Source organism: Prosopis cineraria, unplaced genomic scaffold (assembly GCF_029017545.1).
Source record: "Prosopis cineraria cultivar Desert tree isolate PC_DT_omini unplaced genomic scaffold, ASM2901754v1 PC13, whole genome shotgun sequence".
Classification (NCBI taxonomy): domain Eukaryota; kingdom Viridiplantae; phylum Streptophyta; class Magnoliopsida; order Fabales; family Fabaceae; genus Prosopis; species Prosopis cineraria.
The window spans coordinates 30,240,129-30,256,202 of record NW_026555344.1 but is presented as its reverse complement, the minus strand read 5'-3'; the positions used below and the strand labels follow the sequence as shown (position 1 = coordinate 30,256,202).

At 33.4% G+C, this 16,074-nt stretch overlaps 1 protein-coding gene across 7 annotated transcripts; it reads left to right on the top strand.

Annotated features, from left to right (window-relative positions):
* The first annotated feature begins 2,945 nt into the window (after positions 1 to 2,945).
* On the top strand, positions 2,946 to 12,898 carry LOC129290682 (uncharacterized). Of its 7 annotated transcripts, none has more exons than XM_054927553.1 (11): positions 2,946 to 3,937; positions 4,011 to 4,175; positions 4,286 to 4,374; positions 5,680 to 5,857; positions 5,990 to 6,045; positions 8,392 to 8,438; positions 9,317 to 9,372; positions 9,532 to 9,622; positions 9,941 to 10,029; positions 12,296 to 12,390; positions 12,604 to 12,898. In XM_054927553.1, the coding sequence occupies exons 5-11, from the start codon at positions 6,041 to 6,043 to the stop codon at positions 12,608 to 12,610; spliced, it is 390 nt and encodes a 129-aa protein (XP_054783528.1). In that variant the 5' UTR covers positions 2,946 to 3,937; positions 4,011 to 4,175; positions 4,286 to 4,374; positions 5,680 to 5,857; positions 5,990 to 6,040; the 3' UTR covers positions 12,611 to 12,898. The 7 variants fall into 7 exon arrangements, with proteins under 7 accessions (XP_054783528.1, XP_054783529.1, XP_054783527.1 ...); XM_054927554.1 differs by having other exon boundaries at positions 2,947 to 3,937; positions 4,041 to 4,175; positions 5,743 to 5,857; XM_054927552.1 differs by having other exon boundaries at positions 2,947 to 3,937; positions 4,041 to 4,175.
* Positions 12,899 to 16,074: the final 3,176 nt, after the last annotated feature.

Sequence of the window (16,074 nt, the reverse complement as noted above, 5' to 3'; positions counted from 1 at the left end):
ATTAATTTAGGACGAGTCAAGACAAGATTTCTTCTATTTTGATTATGAAATATTTACTTAGAACTTTAATTTGAATTTTTTTGTTTAGCATCTACTTTGAGTTTATCAAATGTTCACCCATTTTCTATCTAAAAGATAATAAAGAATAATTGTTCAAAATGACTAGCAAAAAAATTTATATGATTAAAATAAATTTTTTATTAAAATATTTTTAAGATAATTGAAAAATTGTAGATAAAATTTATTTTAATAAAAGAAAGGGAAGCATTTAACATGGGAGAAGATAAAAGTTTAATAATTTATTTATTAATTTTTAAGAAAAATATGAAAAAATATAAAAGATATTTAAAGTAATCTAATATAATACATGCTTATCACTAAATTATATACTTAATTATTTCCATTAAAAAATAAAAATAAAATTTAAAAATTGGTAAAAATGTTTATAAGAAAATTATTTAATATTTAAAAATTATTTCATTTTCCTAACAAAAATAATATTTTATTAAAAAATATAATAGGTATATATACTCCCTCCATTCAAAAATATAAGGCATTTTTAACTAAATTTTATTCCCAAATAAAATAGTTACTTATTTTCAAACTAACCCTATTTTTTAATAGAGGAGTTATATATACTCATAGAAATTATTTTAACATATTAATAAATGAAAATAAAATAAACTATATATGTATATATTTTTAATAATATATTTTTTGATATATGTGTATGTAGTTAAATAATATATTTTTAATTTTAAATATAATAATTATAGATGCATTTCAGCTCAACTAGCAACAAATGAGGACTTAAGGCTTGGGAGGTGGAGGTCATGGGCTCAAATCCTGACTTAGGCATATTTCACAATGAATATGTAACATGGCACGTAGCGTGACATTGTGTGACTTGGCACAAGTTGTCAAGTGATATGACATGACGTGGCGCATACATGGTGGGTGTGACGTGGCACGAAGAGGTGCACACGTAGCAGGTGATGTGGCATAAGAAGGGCTGACGTGACATGAGATAGCTCTTTTGCTTTTATTTTAAAAGTTAACTTTTGGCGGCAACTGTTGCCGTTAAAGGTTTGTAGTGATAACTTTTCGTCGCCAAAAGTTATCATCAAAAGTTTTGTCGTTAATAGTTTTTGGTGACAACAAATATAGTTGTTGCAAAAAATATATCTTTAGTGGTGACTTTTGGACAAAGTCACTGCCAAAAATCTTTTTTTTTTTTTCTGTTGAGATAAGAAGAAGGTGATTTTGGGTACATGTTGTAAGTAACCCTCGATGGTATATGGTTTGCATGACTTTATGATACTTTAAAAAAAGGAAAGATGAGGAGAGTATTGAGCCGATTTATGTAAAATAAGAAGAAAAACACCCTGCTTTCCCCCCCCCTTTGTTTTGATGGGAAAATTGAGGCCTCTTTTTATTATAATGAAAGGAATGAGAGGGAAAATTTTAATCCCCTCTCAACTCACCCCTCCAAATTGGGAGATTTGGAGGCATACCTCCCTCTCCTAACAAACATAAATTTTTAAAAATACTCTTTATTTAGAAAAAATCGCATTTGTGAAACATTAAATATAAAGAAAAAAATATTCTAAAGAGAGATAGATAATATTAAAAGAAATATAACTAATGAAAACTTATTTTTATCAAAGTGTCTTACTATATTTTAGGAAATTGAATCATCTTCAAAAGTATTTTATAAATTGGGTTGAAAGGCGTACTAGATAGATAGACTAGTGAAACAACATTACAATTAAGATTCTGTTATGTATTAAAAAAAACATTGCAATCAGCAAGATGCATTTATTTGAATTATAAAAATAATATAAATGAGTGGCACTAGATAGAAAGCGATATTTTTAACTTCGGAGAGCAATGAATACATGTAAAATATAATTAAATTGATGTAAGCATATTTTAAAAAATAAATACCAAACAGTTTGCAGGAAAGCCGAAGCCTGTACCCAACCATGTATTGAATGTCTCGTTCCCTGCGCTAACAAAGGTAAAAAATAACTCCATCTTTGTTGGTTTAAATTAAAAAAAAAAAAACTCCACCTTTAATTTTGGAAGCAATTTTTGTCTTTAATATGGGTACATTATTAGGTATTAATTAAATTTTTTTTAATATTACCTCTATGTAAACTCATTAGCTGTATGAGAGAATATAATGCAAATTTAAAAAAAATTTCATCTAAATGAGGACAAAATTATATATTTATTCTATTTTTTAGACAAATTTAATAATTTAACTATGGCTAGAGGTGGGTAAGTTAGAGATGCCTCATAATATTACAAAAAAAGGAGTAATATTTAACAAAGATTGCTTGATTTTGATGAGATAGTTGGAGCAACCTTATAATGAAAACCAAAAATAAGTAATTTTTTTTTTTTTTTATCGAAGACTTTCCATGGCACAGTTGGAGTAATCTTTCTAACGCAAAAAAGTAGGTAAGGTATGTATATCACTGGATTCCTATTAGATAGTTAGAGGGAGCTTAAAATAAAGACCAGATAGATAAATCTTTAACGAAGACTTTCTATGGCATTATGTCATGAGTGACTTGCGGAGGGAAGAGGATGAAAATTGAACAAGGAAGAAGAAAATGCTCACATCCATCGTGTTGCCAGCTCATTAGTTATTCCACCTAGTCGCCTCATATATTTTTTAACAACGTTGTGTCCATGTGTTGGTCCATTAATTCAAAACTTAGGGACCAGCACCTTGAAAAAATTAATTTTAAATATTAATATAAAATATAAAGTTCATATAATAGCAAGAGAGCATGCTTCATCCAGCTGGTTCGAAGATTATTTTATATATTTTAAACATGAAATATAGTGCTACTGATGCTTCCGAGGGACAAAAGATCAGATCATGTGAGTTCTGAAAGATATATGTGCAGCTGTCTCGAATAGGACGATAGGGGCATCTTCGTTATCAGCCTCTGCTTCGGATCTCTGCCGTCTGCGAAATTTAGACAATGAAATTCGTTTACTTCTATGAACTTCATCCTACGACAAGGACAAAAGTGAGGACAAAAGAACATATATGGCCTGCATGTGGCGAAAGGAATGCTTTTTTTTTCCCCCCTTTTAAATGACCTAATATCGATTATTGAAGATGACAATTGTCTCCTTGTAGACATTCAAAAATTTCCTTCAATCCCTAAGTCACGACTTTTCCCGGAGTTTCTGACTGGGAATCTGGAAGATTGTCGAGGCGCCATAAGCAAATGAAACTGCAGCAAAATAGTGTGTCAGCTGTTGGATGGGCTATATTGAGGTCTCTCGGCAAGATTCTGAAGCCAGTAGATCATTTGATGATGTGAAGAAGTTGAGATAGAAAGGGATCCTCAACCGGTGCTGCATCAACGAAGCGTGGATACAAGTGCAGTAGCTTGGCATTGGTACACTACTTCGCTGCTACTATCCAAATTATTCAAGAGATCGACGAAATATGTAGAATTTACGCACGTACCCAGAGAAACCAAATGGGAGGCCAACGAGTTTGGCTCAGATTGCCTCAGGAGTTTGGTTCTTTGAAGAACACAAGATCATTGTCGTTCAAAAGAGTGAACACCCCTCGATGCAGGTCAGAGCTATGCCAGTATTCTCAGTAAATTAGGATCAGGAAGCGGCTGCAGAATAGAGAGAAGAAATCAAGAACTACATGCTCAATCCTAACTCTAGAGGTACCTACAAAATGAGATTAAAAGAACAACAGTTCACCGTTTTAGGCGACGGCTTATAAAAAGTCTCAAGAAGGACTTTTGCTTAAATGTTTTGGGCGACAAGCTTTATTCTGAAGCCAGAAGACAATTTTCACGATGTGAGGTGGCCGGAACTGCAGCTGGAAGTTGGTCAATCACATAGATCTTTGCGAAATATAATGAGTTCGATGCGAAAATTTGTGGTAAAAGTAAGCACTACTTCACTTTCCTCCATTTTGTGTTAATTAGTGTGGAAGCTAGCTCTAGTAATTCTCTCAAAAGGTTTCTTCTTTTGAAAATGTTTGGTTTCAGTGGAGGCTGTTTCTAGAGCAAGCGAGCAATTTCTGGTTCAACGTTCAACGCCGTAGGTTCTAGGATCTTTATCGTTGTCTTCGACAAAGGTTTCATGGTGCAGTAGTTCCTGCGTCTTCATCGTCTTTGCTTTAGGTGGTCGTTCTTTGTTTCATTTTTTCCCCTCATATATATGAAAATATCAGTTATGTTAATAGTTTATGGGTTCTTCTTCTTCACTGGTAATGATTTTTCTATTTTTCCAGATTCCATTGATCAATTGTTAATGGAGCAATTGACGGCGGCGGAGCTTTGTGGAAGGTGGCAAACGATGGGGAGTGTTCGACTGTCAAGGGTTGGATTATTTATTTGTTTATTTAATTTTATGGCTATTATAGCTTTTTCCTAATATAAATATATACTTCAAATAAAATTAATACATCAATTCTATCAACATATCCGGCCAAAAAGTTTCATCAAGACATCAACCTGCTCAACGTATGCTCGTTAGGACACGGCTTCCTTCTCTGCGCCGTGCCTCCTTTGCCTCTCCTCTGCAAATTGGAGAACATATAAATTGTCTTGACTAAATGTGGATGGTACAAATCTTTTCATAGGTGCATAGGAGAAAAATTGTGTAGTATACAATCAAGATTTGTGGAAGTAAATTTTAAAATAAAACATAATATTAAAAATGTGGTTTCGATTTAGAAAGTTTAAGTTCATTTAAAAATATTAATAAAAAAAATTAGCTAAAATATGTATCTTCTTAACCTTTTATTTTTATCACATTTTTTTATTATTTTATTAATAGAAGTTATCATGTCATATTAAAAAGTATGTAATAATTTATAGAAAAAATGATAATAAAATCTCTCTAAAATATATAAATGACAAGTTAATCTTTTAAAATGTCATAATTTTTTTAAAATTCTTAGAGACTTTCTATCATTAATAAATTTATATAAATTACTAAATCATCTTTTTTAAAAATAAATGATTCACAATTTTTGTTTAAATATTCACAACTTTTCTTCTTATATTCGCAACAATACAATAATAAATAAGTAATTTAACATGTGAAGTTGTAATTTACTGTTGCATTGTTGCGAATATAAGAAAGAAAGTTGTGAGTATTTAAATAAAATTTATAAATGATTTATTTTCAAAAAGACAATTTGGTAATTTATATAAATTTATTAATGACAGAAAGATCCTTAAAAAAATTCAAAAAAATTATGACATTTTGATGGACCAAATTATCATTTATATATTTCAAAGAAATTTTATTGTCATTTTTCCTAATTTATGTAACAGTGGAATTTAGCTTATGTGCTTCAAAATTCATAAAAAGTTTTATATATTTCAGTCATAAATATATAATTAAAAGTATATAAAATTGAAGAATAATTTTTCGATAAAGTTGAGTATATTAGTCTTACCTTTAACTGAATGATTTTTAACAAATCAGAAACCCTACTGTTGTACAAATCAAGGCATAAGGGATGTTTTTGAGGTTGAGAACAAATCTTATGAGTTACAGAATATAAAAATCATCAGTCCTTATTCTGAGCGTCTTTAGACCTTAGCCAAAAATGCGGGCACCTGAATTGAATTTTCTCACGAGTGACGATTATTTATTTATTAATTTATTATTTAGCCTCATTCCCATGCGCCCATAAACCCCGCCTGTTCTCTGCATTGGCTTCCTCCTGTTCGCCAGTACGTCTAGTGAGGGCGCGGCTCTCTGGTTCGTCGTTTCTTCTCCTCTTGGTCGTTCCCGCCGCCGTCTAGTGCACCTCCAGTCACCGCCGACGGCTCCCCCGTCTTCGTCCCAGGTACATATATTTTTCAAATTTTCGAATTCTGTTTTCCATTCACAGCTGAGTTTGGATCAAATATTTGGAATGCAAACGAAATGATGGGCTTTGTTCTGTTGTCCTGCCTTTCTTTCGTTTCCATCGCCGTAGAGTTGAATCCATTTGCAAAAAAGCATACACAGCCAGGGATTGAAGCACGGCATGAGGTGTGTTCATTCTCTTTTAGGATTTGCAGAAAACAGATATCTGTCCAGGTCTTAAAGTTTACTAAGTTAAAGTTCCCTTTCCAACGATAAAAATAGTCAATCTCTTCAGTACAATCCAGTATATCAACACTCAGTTGAGTTGTTAAACAGCATGAGATTTAAGAGCAGAAGGAAAAGGCCATGACGTTAGAGTCGATTATATATATATATATATATATCATTATTCAGATATAGATAGAATTTTTCTTATGATCAAGTAAATATTTGTTTCTCTCCATGCTGGGTTTTTTTTTTTTTTTTTTCAGGGGAATGACAGTTAGATCCAAGAAATTTTTTTTTTTTTTTAAATAAGTGGTAGATGTCATTTCAAGCAACTGCAAATTCAGCAGTATGGGTCAAATGAATCATCTAAATTTTAAATGTAACTTTCGATTTGCAATGTTATAGAATTTAGATTGGAAAGAGAGAGAAAGAGAGGGGAAAAAAGCGAGAAAGGAAATAGAGAGATATAAATATGCAATTCTCCAATTCTCATTGATATTGGAAGGTTGCTGAAGCAGTTAATGACGAGGGTGAATGGAAGTGGGAGATTCTGGAGAATGTACTACCTGAGAATGTTAAAAGGGGACTTCGTGCGCTGCTACCTCCTGATGAGGAGGAGGATGCTGATATAAGTTGTTGTTTAGAGATAAACTGGGGCAAGCTAGTAAGGCATGGAATTTGACTTGGAAATGACACGGAATTGAGAGAATCTAGTGATTCTTTTGGCTTGCTATTCACAATAGATTTCATACAAATGTCATAGGTTGGGTGTGGCTCAGGGCTGTGGCTTTTGTGGGGAGCCAGAATCTGTGATACACATGTTGAGGAATTGCAGCAAGGCCTCTGTCATTTGGATTTACCTATTTTCTCCAGAATTGCTGAGTAATTTTTTTGGTGAGGATATGAAGAGCTGGGCTAGATCTAACCTGAAGCTTAGTAGAGTGAAGGTTGAAAGGATTGAGTGGAGAGTCATCTTTGGTGTGGCTTGCTGGATTATTTGGAAAGAAAGGAATAGGAGGATCTTTAGAAAGGAGGAAAGGGAGAGAAGGGTGGAGGAAGTTTGTTGGCTGATCCTCAGTTCTAGTCATAATATGTGCAGAGTCAGATTTGAAGCTAACTCCTCTGTGCAGCAGACAAGAATCGTTGAGCTCGTTTGCTGGTCTTCCCTGAGAAGGGAAGGGTGAAGGTCAACACGGATGGAGTTTGTAGGGGCTGTGAGCCCTTGGTAGGAGATGTGGTATCGTATGAGACTGGAAGGGTATGTGGCTACTGGGTTTTTTGAAGAATTTGGGTGGCTGCTCAAGCTGAACTTTGGGGCATGTTGGAAGGATTGAAGCTTTGTTGGGAAGCTGGATTCAGAAGGGTGGTGGTAGAAGTTGATTCTCAAGGTGTGTTGAGACAAATTGAAGGCTTGGAGAGCAATGAGAGTAGAGTCAGACTGCAGGTGAACGATAAGGACTGGAGGAGAGAGGATTGGAATACAAGGATTACCTATGTGCCTTATGAAGGTAATCAATGCGCGGACACTTTGGTTGGGTATAGCTTGGATCTGAGTATGGGTTTTTAGGCGTGGCATGAAATGTCGGAGAAGGTCAGACTGATTTGTCTCTCAGACAGCTTTTGATTCCCTTTTGAAAGGGGCTGAGGGTTGGTTCAAGTCTCTGTACTGTTTTTTTCTGGTTTCTGTCTTTTTGTTTGTTGTTTTTTGGGCCTTGAGCCTCTTTACTGCTGTTTTGTTTAGGGGAAGGATAGTCAGATCCCAAGAAAACTTTTTGAATTTCAAATTCAGTTGTACAGGTTGCAAATCGATCATTTAAATTTCAAATGTAACTTTCAATTTCCAACTAATATTTTCATTTGCAACCATCGTTTAGTAAATTTTTCCAAGGACCTAACATTCATTAAATTGTGCTTTTGGGAATCAACTGTTATTTCCCCTCTTCTTTATCTTCTGAGTCTGTTCCAGCACTATTTGAATGCTGAGTTGATGTGTTAACTCAGTCAAGGTCCCACTAACTAAAGAGTAACTACATTCACATCTCTGCAAGTTTGGTGCTGGCAGATCTGATAATTATTTAGTTTGAAAATTTTTTTTGAACTTATGATCATTTTATATATAGTGCAGACCTTTCTGATTAGATCATGTGTGTGTGTTGGTATGACTAGATTATGCATCAAAGTACATTTTATGCAAACACTTTTTATGATGAAATAATTATTATCTTTATTCAGCTATGCATAAGTTGTTTTCTCTTCAGGTACATTTTTCTATTTAGAATACAACTTTCATTGTCGTTTGTATAGGCCAAACAGGCATCTAGCGTCATTTGATAAAGGACGTACTCAAGGAGGTATTTATTCCATTTCTCCTCAATTTAATAATTTGTGGTTAATGATTATTACTGTTTTAGGCGTTGATGCAACACACACACTATTACAGATCTGAACAGAGGGAGGAGTGAGAGAAGAAACAAAAAGAGAGAGTGTTAAAGAGGAGACAGGAACAGAGGGAGAGAAGAGAGATGCGTAACTGATAGGGAGGGGGAGCAAAGGGAGAGAGACGTAGAGTTGAGAAAGAGAGCATTCACAATAACTTCAGAAATTCATTCATCCAATCTAAGAACTCCTTTACATGTGCTGCATGGTGGCTTTTTATACAAGCCACAATTGGGGTTTCCTTCATATGAAAGAAACATAACACAAAATGAAATATAATCTTGAGGTTTCCTTCCCTATAAGGAAATATCTACTTGCAGCTCATGTAATAGATGAAGTGATAAAATAGCCCACTTGCTAAATAGAGTAAAAAACAAAAAGCAATAAAATATAAAATTAAGATAGATTTCCTCTTATAGCAAGCTTCTTCAAAATATATTAATTCTTATATTCCATCAGGCGATCTTTTGTTTTATGTTACAACTTTGACATAATTTTTTGGATCCTAAGATATTGGTTTGTCCTTTTTGCCAAGGCCATTTAGGCCATTATATTGCCTTATGCCCGCCAAAATGATTGTACATTCCCTTAGGCCTTCAAGAACTTAAGAAAATGAATAATTTAAAATGTGATTAGATTTGTTCTTGGACTTCCATTTGTTTGGGAGGTCAAACTGTACGCCAAATGATGGGTTTTAACTGTTAAATAAAACTTAAACTATATTCATATTAGTGATTATGGGAATGGTAAAGACATAACTTGTGACTTATTCTTGGTTAACTTACATATGCAGACCCCCATGATAAGATAAACGGCCTAGGTAATCAAGTGGCCAGAACTGGGGATAAGGTGATGTTCATTCTTTTCCTCTTTTTTGGTTGCTATATATTGTAATCCATCATTTTTTTTTAACTCTGTCCATGGACATAAATTAATGTGAAGTTCTACTGATATAGTTTTTTTTCCCCTAATTTTCAATTGAATAATAATGTTTATATTCAATTATAGGTAAGAATCAAATACATACCTCTCGGTAAGAAAGATGAGCCTGGAAGTGGATGGGGCATTTTGGAACTGATTTTGGGTCAAGGACAAAATGGTAAAAATATGAATTTGATTGCTGCTGTTTATGTTGTGGCCACAACTTAATAAGACCAAGTTTCTTTGTATTTTGGTTAAATTATTTATGATGTGTTTTGTTAAACAACTATTAATGATTTCTTTGACATTAATTGACATGCTCCTTTTTCCATTTAATTGATATATAAAATTAACTTCTCCATAACATAAGACTATTGATTTAACCTGATCAGTCTAACAATAAAATAACAATTTAATTTAAGGGAAAAAAAAAAGCTTATTATATGAAAGAATTAGCTTCCTTGATTGTGCGGCTGATTATTCTCATTATCTCAAGTAGGATTTGATAAAGCAATATGCGGAATGAAAGTTGATGGAGTGAGAGATGTTACAATTCCAAAACATCTTTGCCCAAGGCCCAATGGGGTAATAATTCTTCAATTTCTACAATTGATTTTTCTTCTTCCTTTTCCTTTATGAGTAATTATTTTTATTCTGTGAAAGAGAAAATTATCCATGTTTATAATTAAGCCCCTTGACCTAAAATTGCTTTTTTTTTTTATTTTTGGACCATGATGTGCATCAGAAATTGTGAGCCATCCACAATGTCTCAATCAAAATCTTAGCAGAATTGCAATATTTTTCATTATCCTATTGTGTCACGTAACTTGACGTAGAATAAAATAAAATAGTACGTGAAAATGTTTACTGATATCTGCAAAATATTTTCGGATCCAGATTCTCTTCATTTTTTTCTCTCTCCACTTCCTCTCCACTTCCCATCTCAACCGTTGGATTCATTTTTGAACGGTTGAGATTTGATGTTTCATAAAATTATTATTATTATATTTATTTTTTATAAAGTTTTACATTTTAATAATTTTATGAAACATCAAATCTCAACCGTTCAAAAATGAATCCAACGGTTGAGATGGAAAGTGGAGAGGAAATGGAAAAGGGAAAAAATGGAGAGAAGCCAAGTCCAATATTTTCATGCATTCACCTAGTTAGTTTCTTGTCCATGTGTTTGTGATTTCTCCTTAATATTTCCTTGCTCTTACATAATAACAATCCATCTCAACATGCTTTGTCCATTAACTCATGATTTCTCCTGATGCACAACCCAATCTCTGGTGCCAAATTTTTGGGTTGCTTGCCTTGTCGACTACCATAACTACCCTTCATCTTGTACTGGCTCTAGGATGTATAAACTGTCACATTGCCTACTCTAACCATGTCCTTGCAGTTAAGGTCTGTAAATTTATGCTTTCTCGTCAGCTTTGAATGTAAATTTCATTGGAATATTCAAAACAGCATTGCGCCTTGGCTCCTCCAACACCCTCATCTAGTAGACACTGTCCATTTGAAATTTGGATTGGTCTGTGCTTGGTGGTCTTTCTTGATTCTTTTTGAGGTCACAGTCACAAGTAATGTGCTTGGTTGCCCTATAATTGATAACTCATAGGCCTATGCTGGAATTTTTACTAGCCTTATCTGCATTGGGTTGAGCAGATTGGCTTTGGGAGCTAGCATTCTTAGTAGTGTATTCATAGCAGCCTCTATTAATCCTACTATTGGGCTTTCACATGAATTAACTTACACTACTTTTTGTCCAGTTTTAGTGGTTGGCTTCACTTTTCTATCCTGAATTCCCTTTCTGAAATCCGATGAATGCCCAATTATTTCTAAACAGTGATCCTCAGCGTGTCCCAACTTTTGACAATGGTTACATTGTAGCTTATCTTTCTTTTACTTTTTTCAATCAATCATATCTTTCTCATAGTGAGTGCCTTGAGCTTGAAAGGCGAAGGCTTTTGGTATATAGATTTGTTCGTGGCTGAAATTTCCCACTGCTGCTCATCCTTAGTTGCAAGGCTGGGCAATGGTTTCATTGCAAGAATTGAACTTTTGATGGTTCCAAATGCTTCATTGAGTCCTGTTAAGAAATCAATTGTTCCCTTTCCTTCATTTCAGTCACCTGCATTTGCGTGTCACAAATGCACCCACTGCATATGCATCTCAGTCATGGTGCCAGCGGCCACATGTCATCCCACACTCCTTTAAGCTTTGTGCAGTCCGATAGAAGATATTGTTTTTCTTGGTTGAGGAGGGTTATGGCTTGTTATGATTCATATTCTCTTGAAGCACTTCCTTTCCCAACCTTTCTTCTGGATCTACCCATATATCTTTCTCATGGCTGTCTCTCATTTTACTCTTCAACAACCTTTTGCCATAGCATTACACTGCATCCAATTGCTCAAGTTGGGCGAGTTAGTTGTTGTCACACGGTATTGAACCATATATAAAGCCTAACTTTTTCTTTGAAAATAGTGCATTGCTCGTATCAGTTACCTTGGAAGTTGTTGAACGTGATCTCTTAATTAATAATATTTCTAAAAGCTTAATAAATGATAGAGCACAATGGCGTCTTGCAATCCATGTAGCCGACCCCACCTAGTGGGATAAAGGCTTGTTGTTGTTGTTTGTTGTTGTTGTTGTTGTCGTATCAGTTACCTACTCTACATGATTGTTGTCATGGTGGAGTTCACTTGAATAAATTTGTCGGATAATTGTTTGGTGAATGGATATAGTATATGGACATCAAACCTATACCGTCTGCTTGCCTGTCAATTTTTGTGCCTTCTGTCGTCTCATTCTTCTCAGTTCTCATTGCTTGTGTTTGACATCGTAGATTCGTAGGCGTCTTTATCTTTGCGGCATCCATCAAGATTTTGATGATGTGTTAATGTCATACATATACATTGCAAGTTGTGCACGATGCCTCAGGTTAAAGCTTAACAGAATTGCGCAATGATTTCATTATCCTATTGTGAGGCATATTTGTCCATTAAATGAAATGAAATGTATACTAGAAAATCTACATGCTTGATATCCATAAAATATTTATATATATATATATATATTTAAACTAACTAAATATAGCAAATCCATCAGTTTCTGATGACAACTCATAATTTTTCATTGATGTTAACCTTTTAGGTTTTGAAGAAAATTCCAACCCTCTGGAACTCGAAGGGTGAGAAGAAATTTCGTGTTGCGCTTTTGACCATCTCACCACCCGATTCGGGGAAGAAGTGAAGTAGATAGGTCATTCTGGTAGATAGGCATGGTTACTTCCCAAAGTATATAGTACATTTTTGCATTGCATTCTTATAGTAATTGTGAAGCTAATCGTATGTTGCATATAGGTTGTTTGTTTTTAATCGAGCTTTATTATCATCATAATTCTGTCATGATTATTTTATAATAAGGATCTATGAATATTTGTAGAATTATTGTCGATGTCTCATGGCAATCATTAGTGTATTATTGTGAGAACAATAATGAATAAGGATTGGTATGATTTTGTTTGATAGACATGAGATATCACATAAGGAAATGCAAATCAAAATGACGGAATCACATGCACGTGTTGGAGACCAAGGCACATAAAAAACCTATCATGGGATAGGCTCACATGAATTTGGTGATAAGTATATCTTAAGGAAAATTATATTAAAATCCCATGTAAGAAAATTAATTATTATAAGGTCCATTAACAATTGAACTAAGGTCATTAATGTGTTGTTAATGATTTTAGCTCAATTATTAATAGATCATATAATAATTAATTTTTTTATATGGGATCTATATGTAATTTTTCCTGAATCTTATTATAGTTGTGTTACTGTATATGCCCTCAGACATGAGATCATAGATTCTTGCATGATGGAAGTATATTATGACAAGATTAAAAATCACTTATAACTAGGGGATCACTAAGGCTTTGCATTGATCAAGTACAGTATGATCCATGTGGAGGAAGATAAGTGATTGAAGATAGAATTTGACAGGCAGGGTCTTCCCTTGGAAGTTGTGGCTAACTAAATGGGAGAAAGTCTTTTCTTTTTCCCTTTTCTTTTCTGTTTTTAGGGATACGAGGAGAAAGTCTTTTCTGCCCCTTATAATTGAAGCGGAAATGAAAGTAAATCAAGTGGTGAATGCAAATGAATATTCAAGGTAAATGGAGTGGGATATGGGTTCAATAATTGAATTCAATGAAAGATAGTTGAAGCCCATCTTAACTGTATTTGCATTTCATTGTTTCATATATAATCTTATCTGTTCCTATTTCATATTTCATGTCTAGAAACATCTTTAATGACACTTCTATAAAATCATTGGCTTGAGGCAAGACTAGTTTTTTACTCTTATGTTTGATATTTTACCTCTTTCATATTAGAAGACATTTTTCCTTAGAAGTCCTAGCTTTCAATATATAAAAGGTGATTTATAGATTTTTATAGGTAATTAATGTCTTTTTATCCAAAATGTACTAGTAGTATATCAAAATCACCTAATTATAAAAACAATAATCCTTAGAATTTTGAAGAAATAACTAATTATTGGTAATATTTACCAAAAAAAATTATTTGTATTAAAGAATGACAATTAGAAAAAATGAGTATTTTCTTTGATATTTCTTTTATACAAGTCACCTTCTATAAGAAATTAATTGTATTTTTATCAAGTCTTTTTACCCCCCATTAAAAGATAGATTATTACTTTCTTATAATTTTACCATTTTCCTATTTTCATTATCTAATATTTCTTTTCAGAATCACAAACGCACACGCGCACACACAATAAGGCTCACTATTGAATACTTAATATCTTAAAAAGTATTTCTTTTTTCTTGATTCTGTTGCTCGGTATTCTAAAAAATTTGGAGAAATAAATTGATTTAACTTTCTCAATTAGAATCAAATGTCCCCAGGTAATTTTTTTTTCTTTTCACTTCTAACTTATAAAAACTTGAATAAAAATAAATCACATTATATTAAAAACCTCTTTCTCTTTTACACTCATGCCTATCAAAGATTATACAATAAGTTTTCATATAGATCTCTACTAGCGATTGAGTTTGACCTGGCCCATCAAGTAAATAGGCTGAACAAGTCTCATGGTCAGGCCTATATTGTAATGAGCCTGAAAATAATTAATTTTGAAATTAATAAAAATGGATTTTGATGATATTTTATTAAAAAAAAAACGTGGAATAGATGCAACAGGAAATGAGTTGCTTAGTGTAACCCATGTTTGTTGCCTACATTTGGTTCCTGAATTCGGTTTTCAAAATTACCATAATGCCCTAAAAAAAATAATAAAATAAAAGAAGAAAGGAGAGAGCATGGTTCCTTTTTATATTTTTCTCCCTTCCATTCCTTTGCACTTGGGGGATGCAGCGTTCGAGCAGAGGGCGAAAGAGAATTCCAGAGGCATCATCCCTCCATCCCATCTCTCCCTTCGTCTTCTTCCTCCTTTGTTCTTCCTTTTTCCCTGCGCCAGGGTGTGTGAGAGGAGCGAGATCTGCCATTGTTGGAATGCCGACCAGATAGCAACCTCTTCCTTGTCTTCCCTTGTTCTGTGCCGATCTCCTCTCTTCTTCCCTTGTTTCTTTGACGCTTCACTGTGGGTGCACGGAAGAGTCTGTTTCATTAGTGTTGAAGGTCACCATGGGGACTTGCAGGTTCTTCTTCTTCCTCGCCTGTTTTCTGCTTCAAACCCTTCTTTCCCTTTCATGGCTACAGTTCCGGTGACGGGAGTTTAGATTCCTGCTCTTCATGTGTCCTTGTTTTATCGGAAATTAAGGCGCAGGCGATATTACATAGTGGCTAATTAAAACTAAAAGAAAGTCATGTGCTTGAGAATGTTTCGGACAAGTAAATATTAGCCCAATTAAGTTATGAGCTAATTTATTTTTATTAAAATATTATTTTCAACAATTTACAGTCATGACATATGCTTATCAAATGTATGAAAATGCTACTACAAGTTCTAGCAATATAAAGACAATCATGAAAAATGGTGAAGAAATTTATGAGATGTTAATCATAAATTTTCATATTTCAAAGGATTGATATTTTTAATGATTCATGCAAATTTGATATTGAAAAGAAAATTTTATTTTGATAATGATTATTTTCTCATATGTTTGAAAATTGGTTTTGAAGGGACTTTATACAGAATACTGATTGATAACGATAGTCATGTTAGCCCTTGGCACACCTTGGCCAATGATTAGCTAGTTTGATTTTTGTGGGCTTTATTCTCATGTCTGTTATTTATGAGTCTCGTACTTGCATCAGTTTCGTGACTTCAACTATATTTAGTTAGTTACTCTCGTAAATTGTGTGTTCACATCTGTTTTGTAGTTTAAATCACATTAAGTTATTTAATCTTGTGGATTATGTGTCCACATTTGTTAATTGTTCTCTTGAGTCTCTGAAGATATGGTTTTTAATTATTTGGTGATTTCATACTTCTTTGATTTAAATTAGTAAATGTTACTATATTTATTTATTTTAATTATTTGTCTTCTTGAGATCAAGTGATAAGAATATTTGATATTATAAAATTAATGGTCTAAGATTTTACTTAAAGCTATATGAAATCTCTTATGTTCAAAGT

Bases quoted from the DNA above. Each gene is read 5' to 3' on its own strand.
- LOC129290682 (XM_054927548.1), top strand. From the start codon at position 7,406: ATGTTGGAAGGATTGAAGCTTTGTTGGGAAGCTGGATTCAGAAGGGTG. The intron at 9,623-9,940 runs GTAAAAATATGA...CATTATCTCAAG, and splicing joins TTTGGGTCAAGGACAAAATG to TAGGATTTGATAAAGCAATA. The intron at 10,030-12,295 runs GTAATAATTCTT...TTGACATCGTAG, and splicing joins TTTGCCCAAGGCCCAATGGG to ATTCGTAGGCGTCTTTATCT.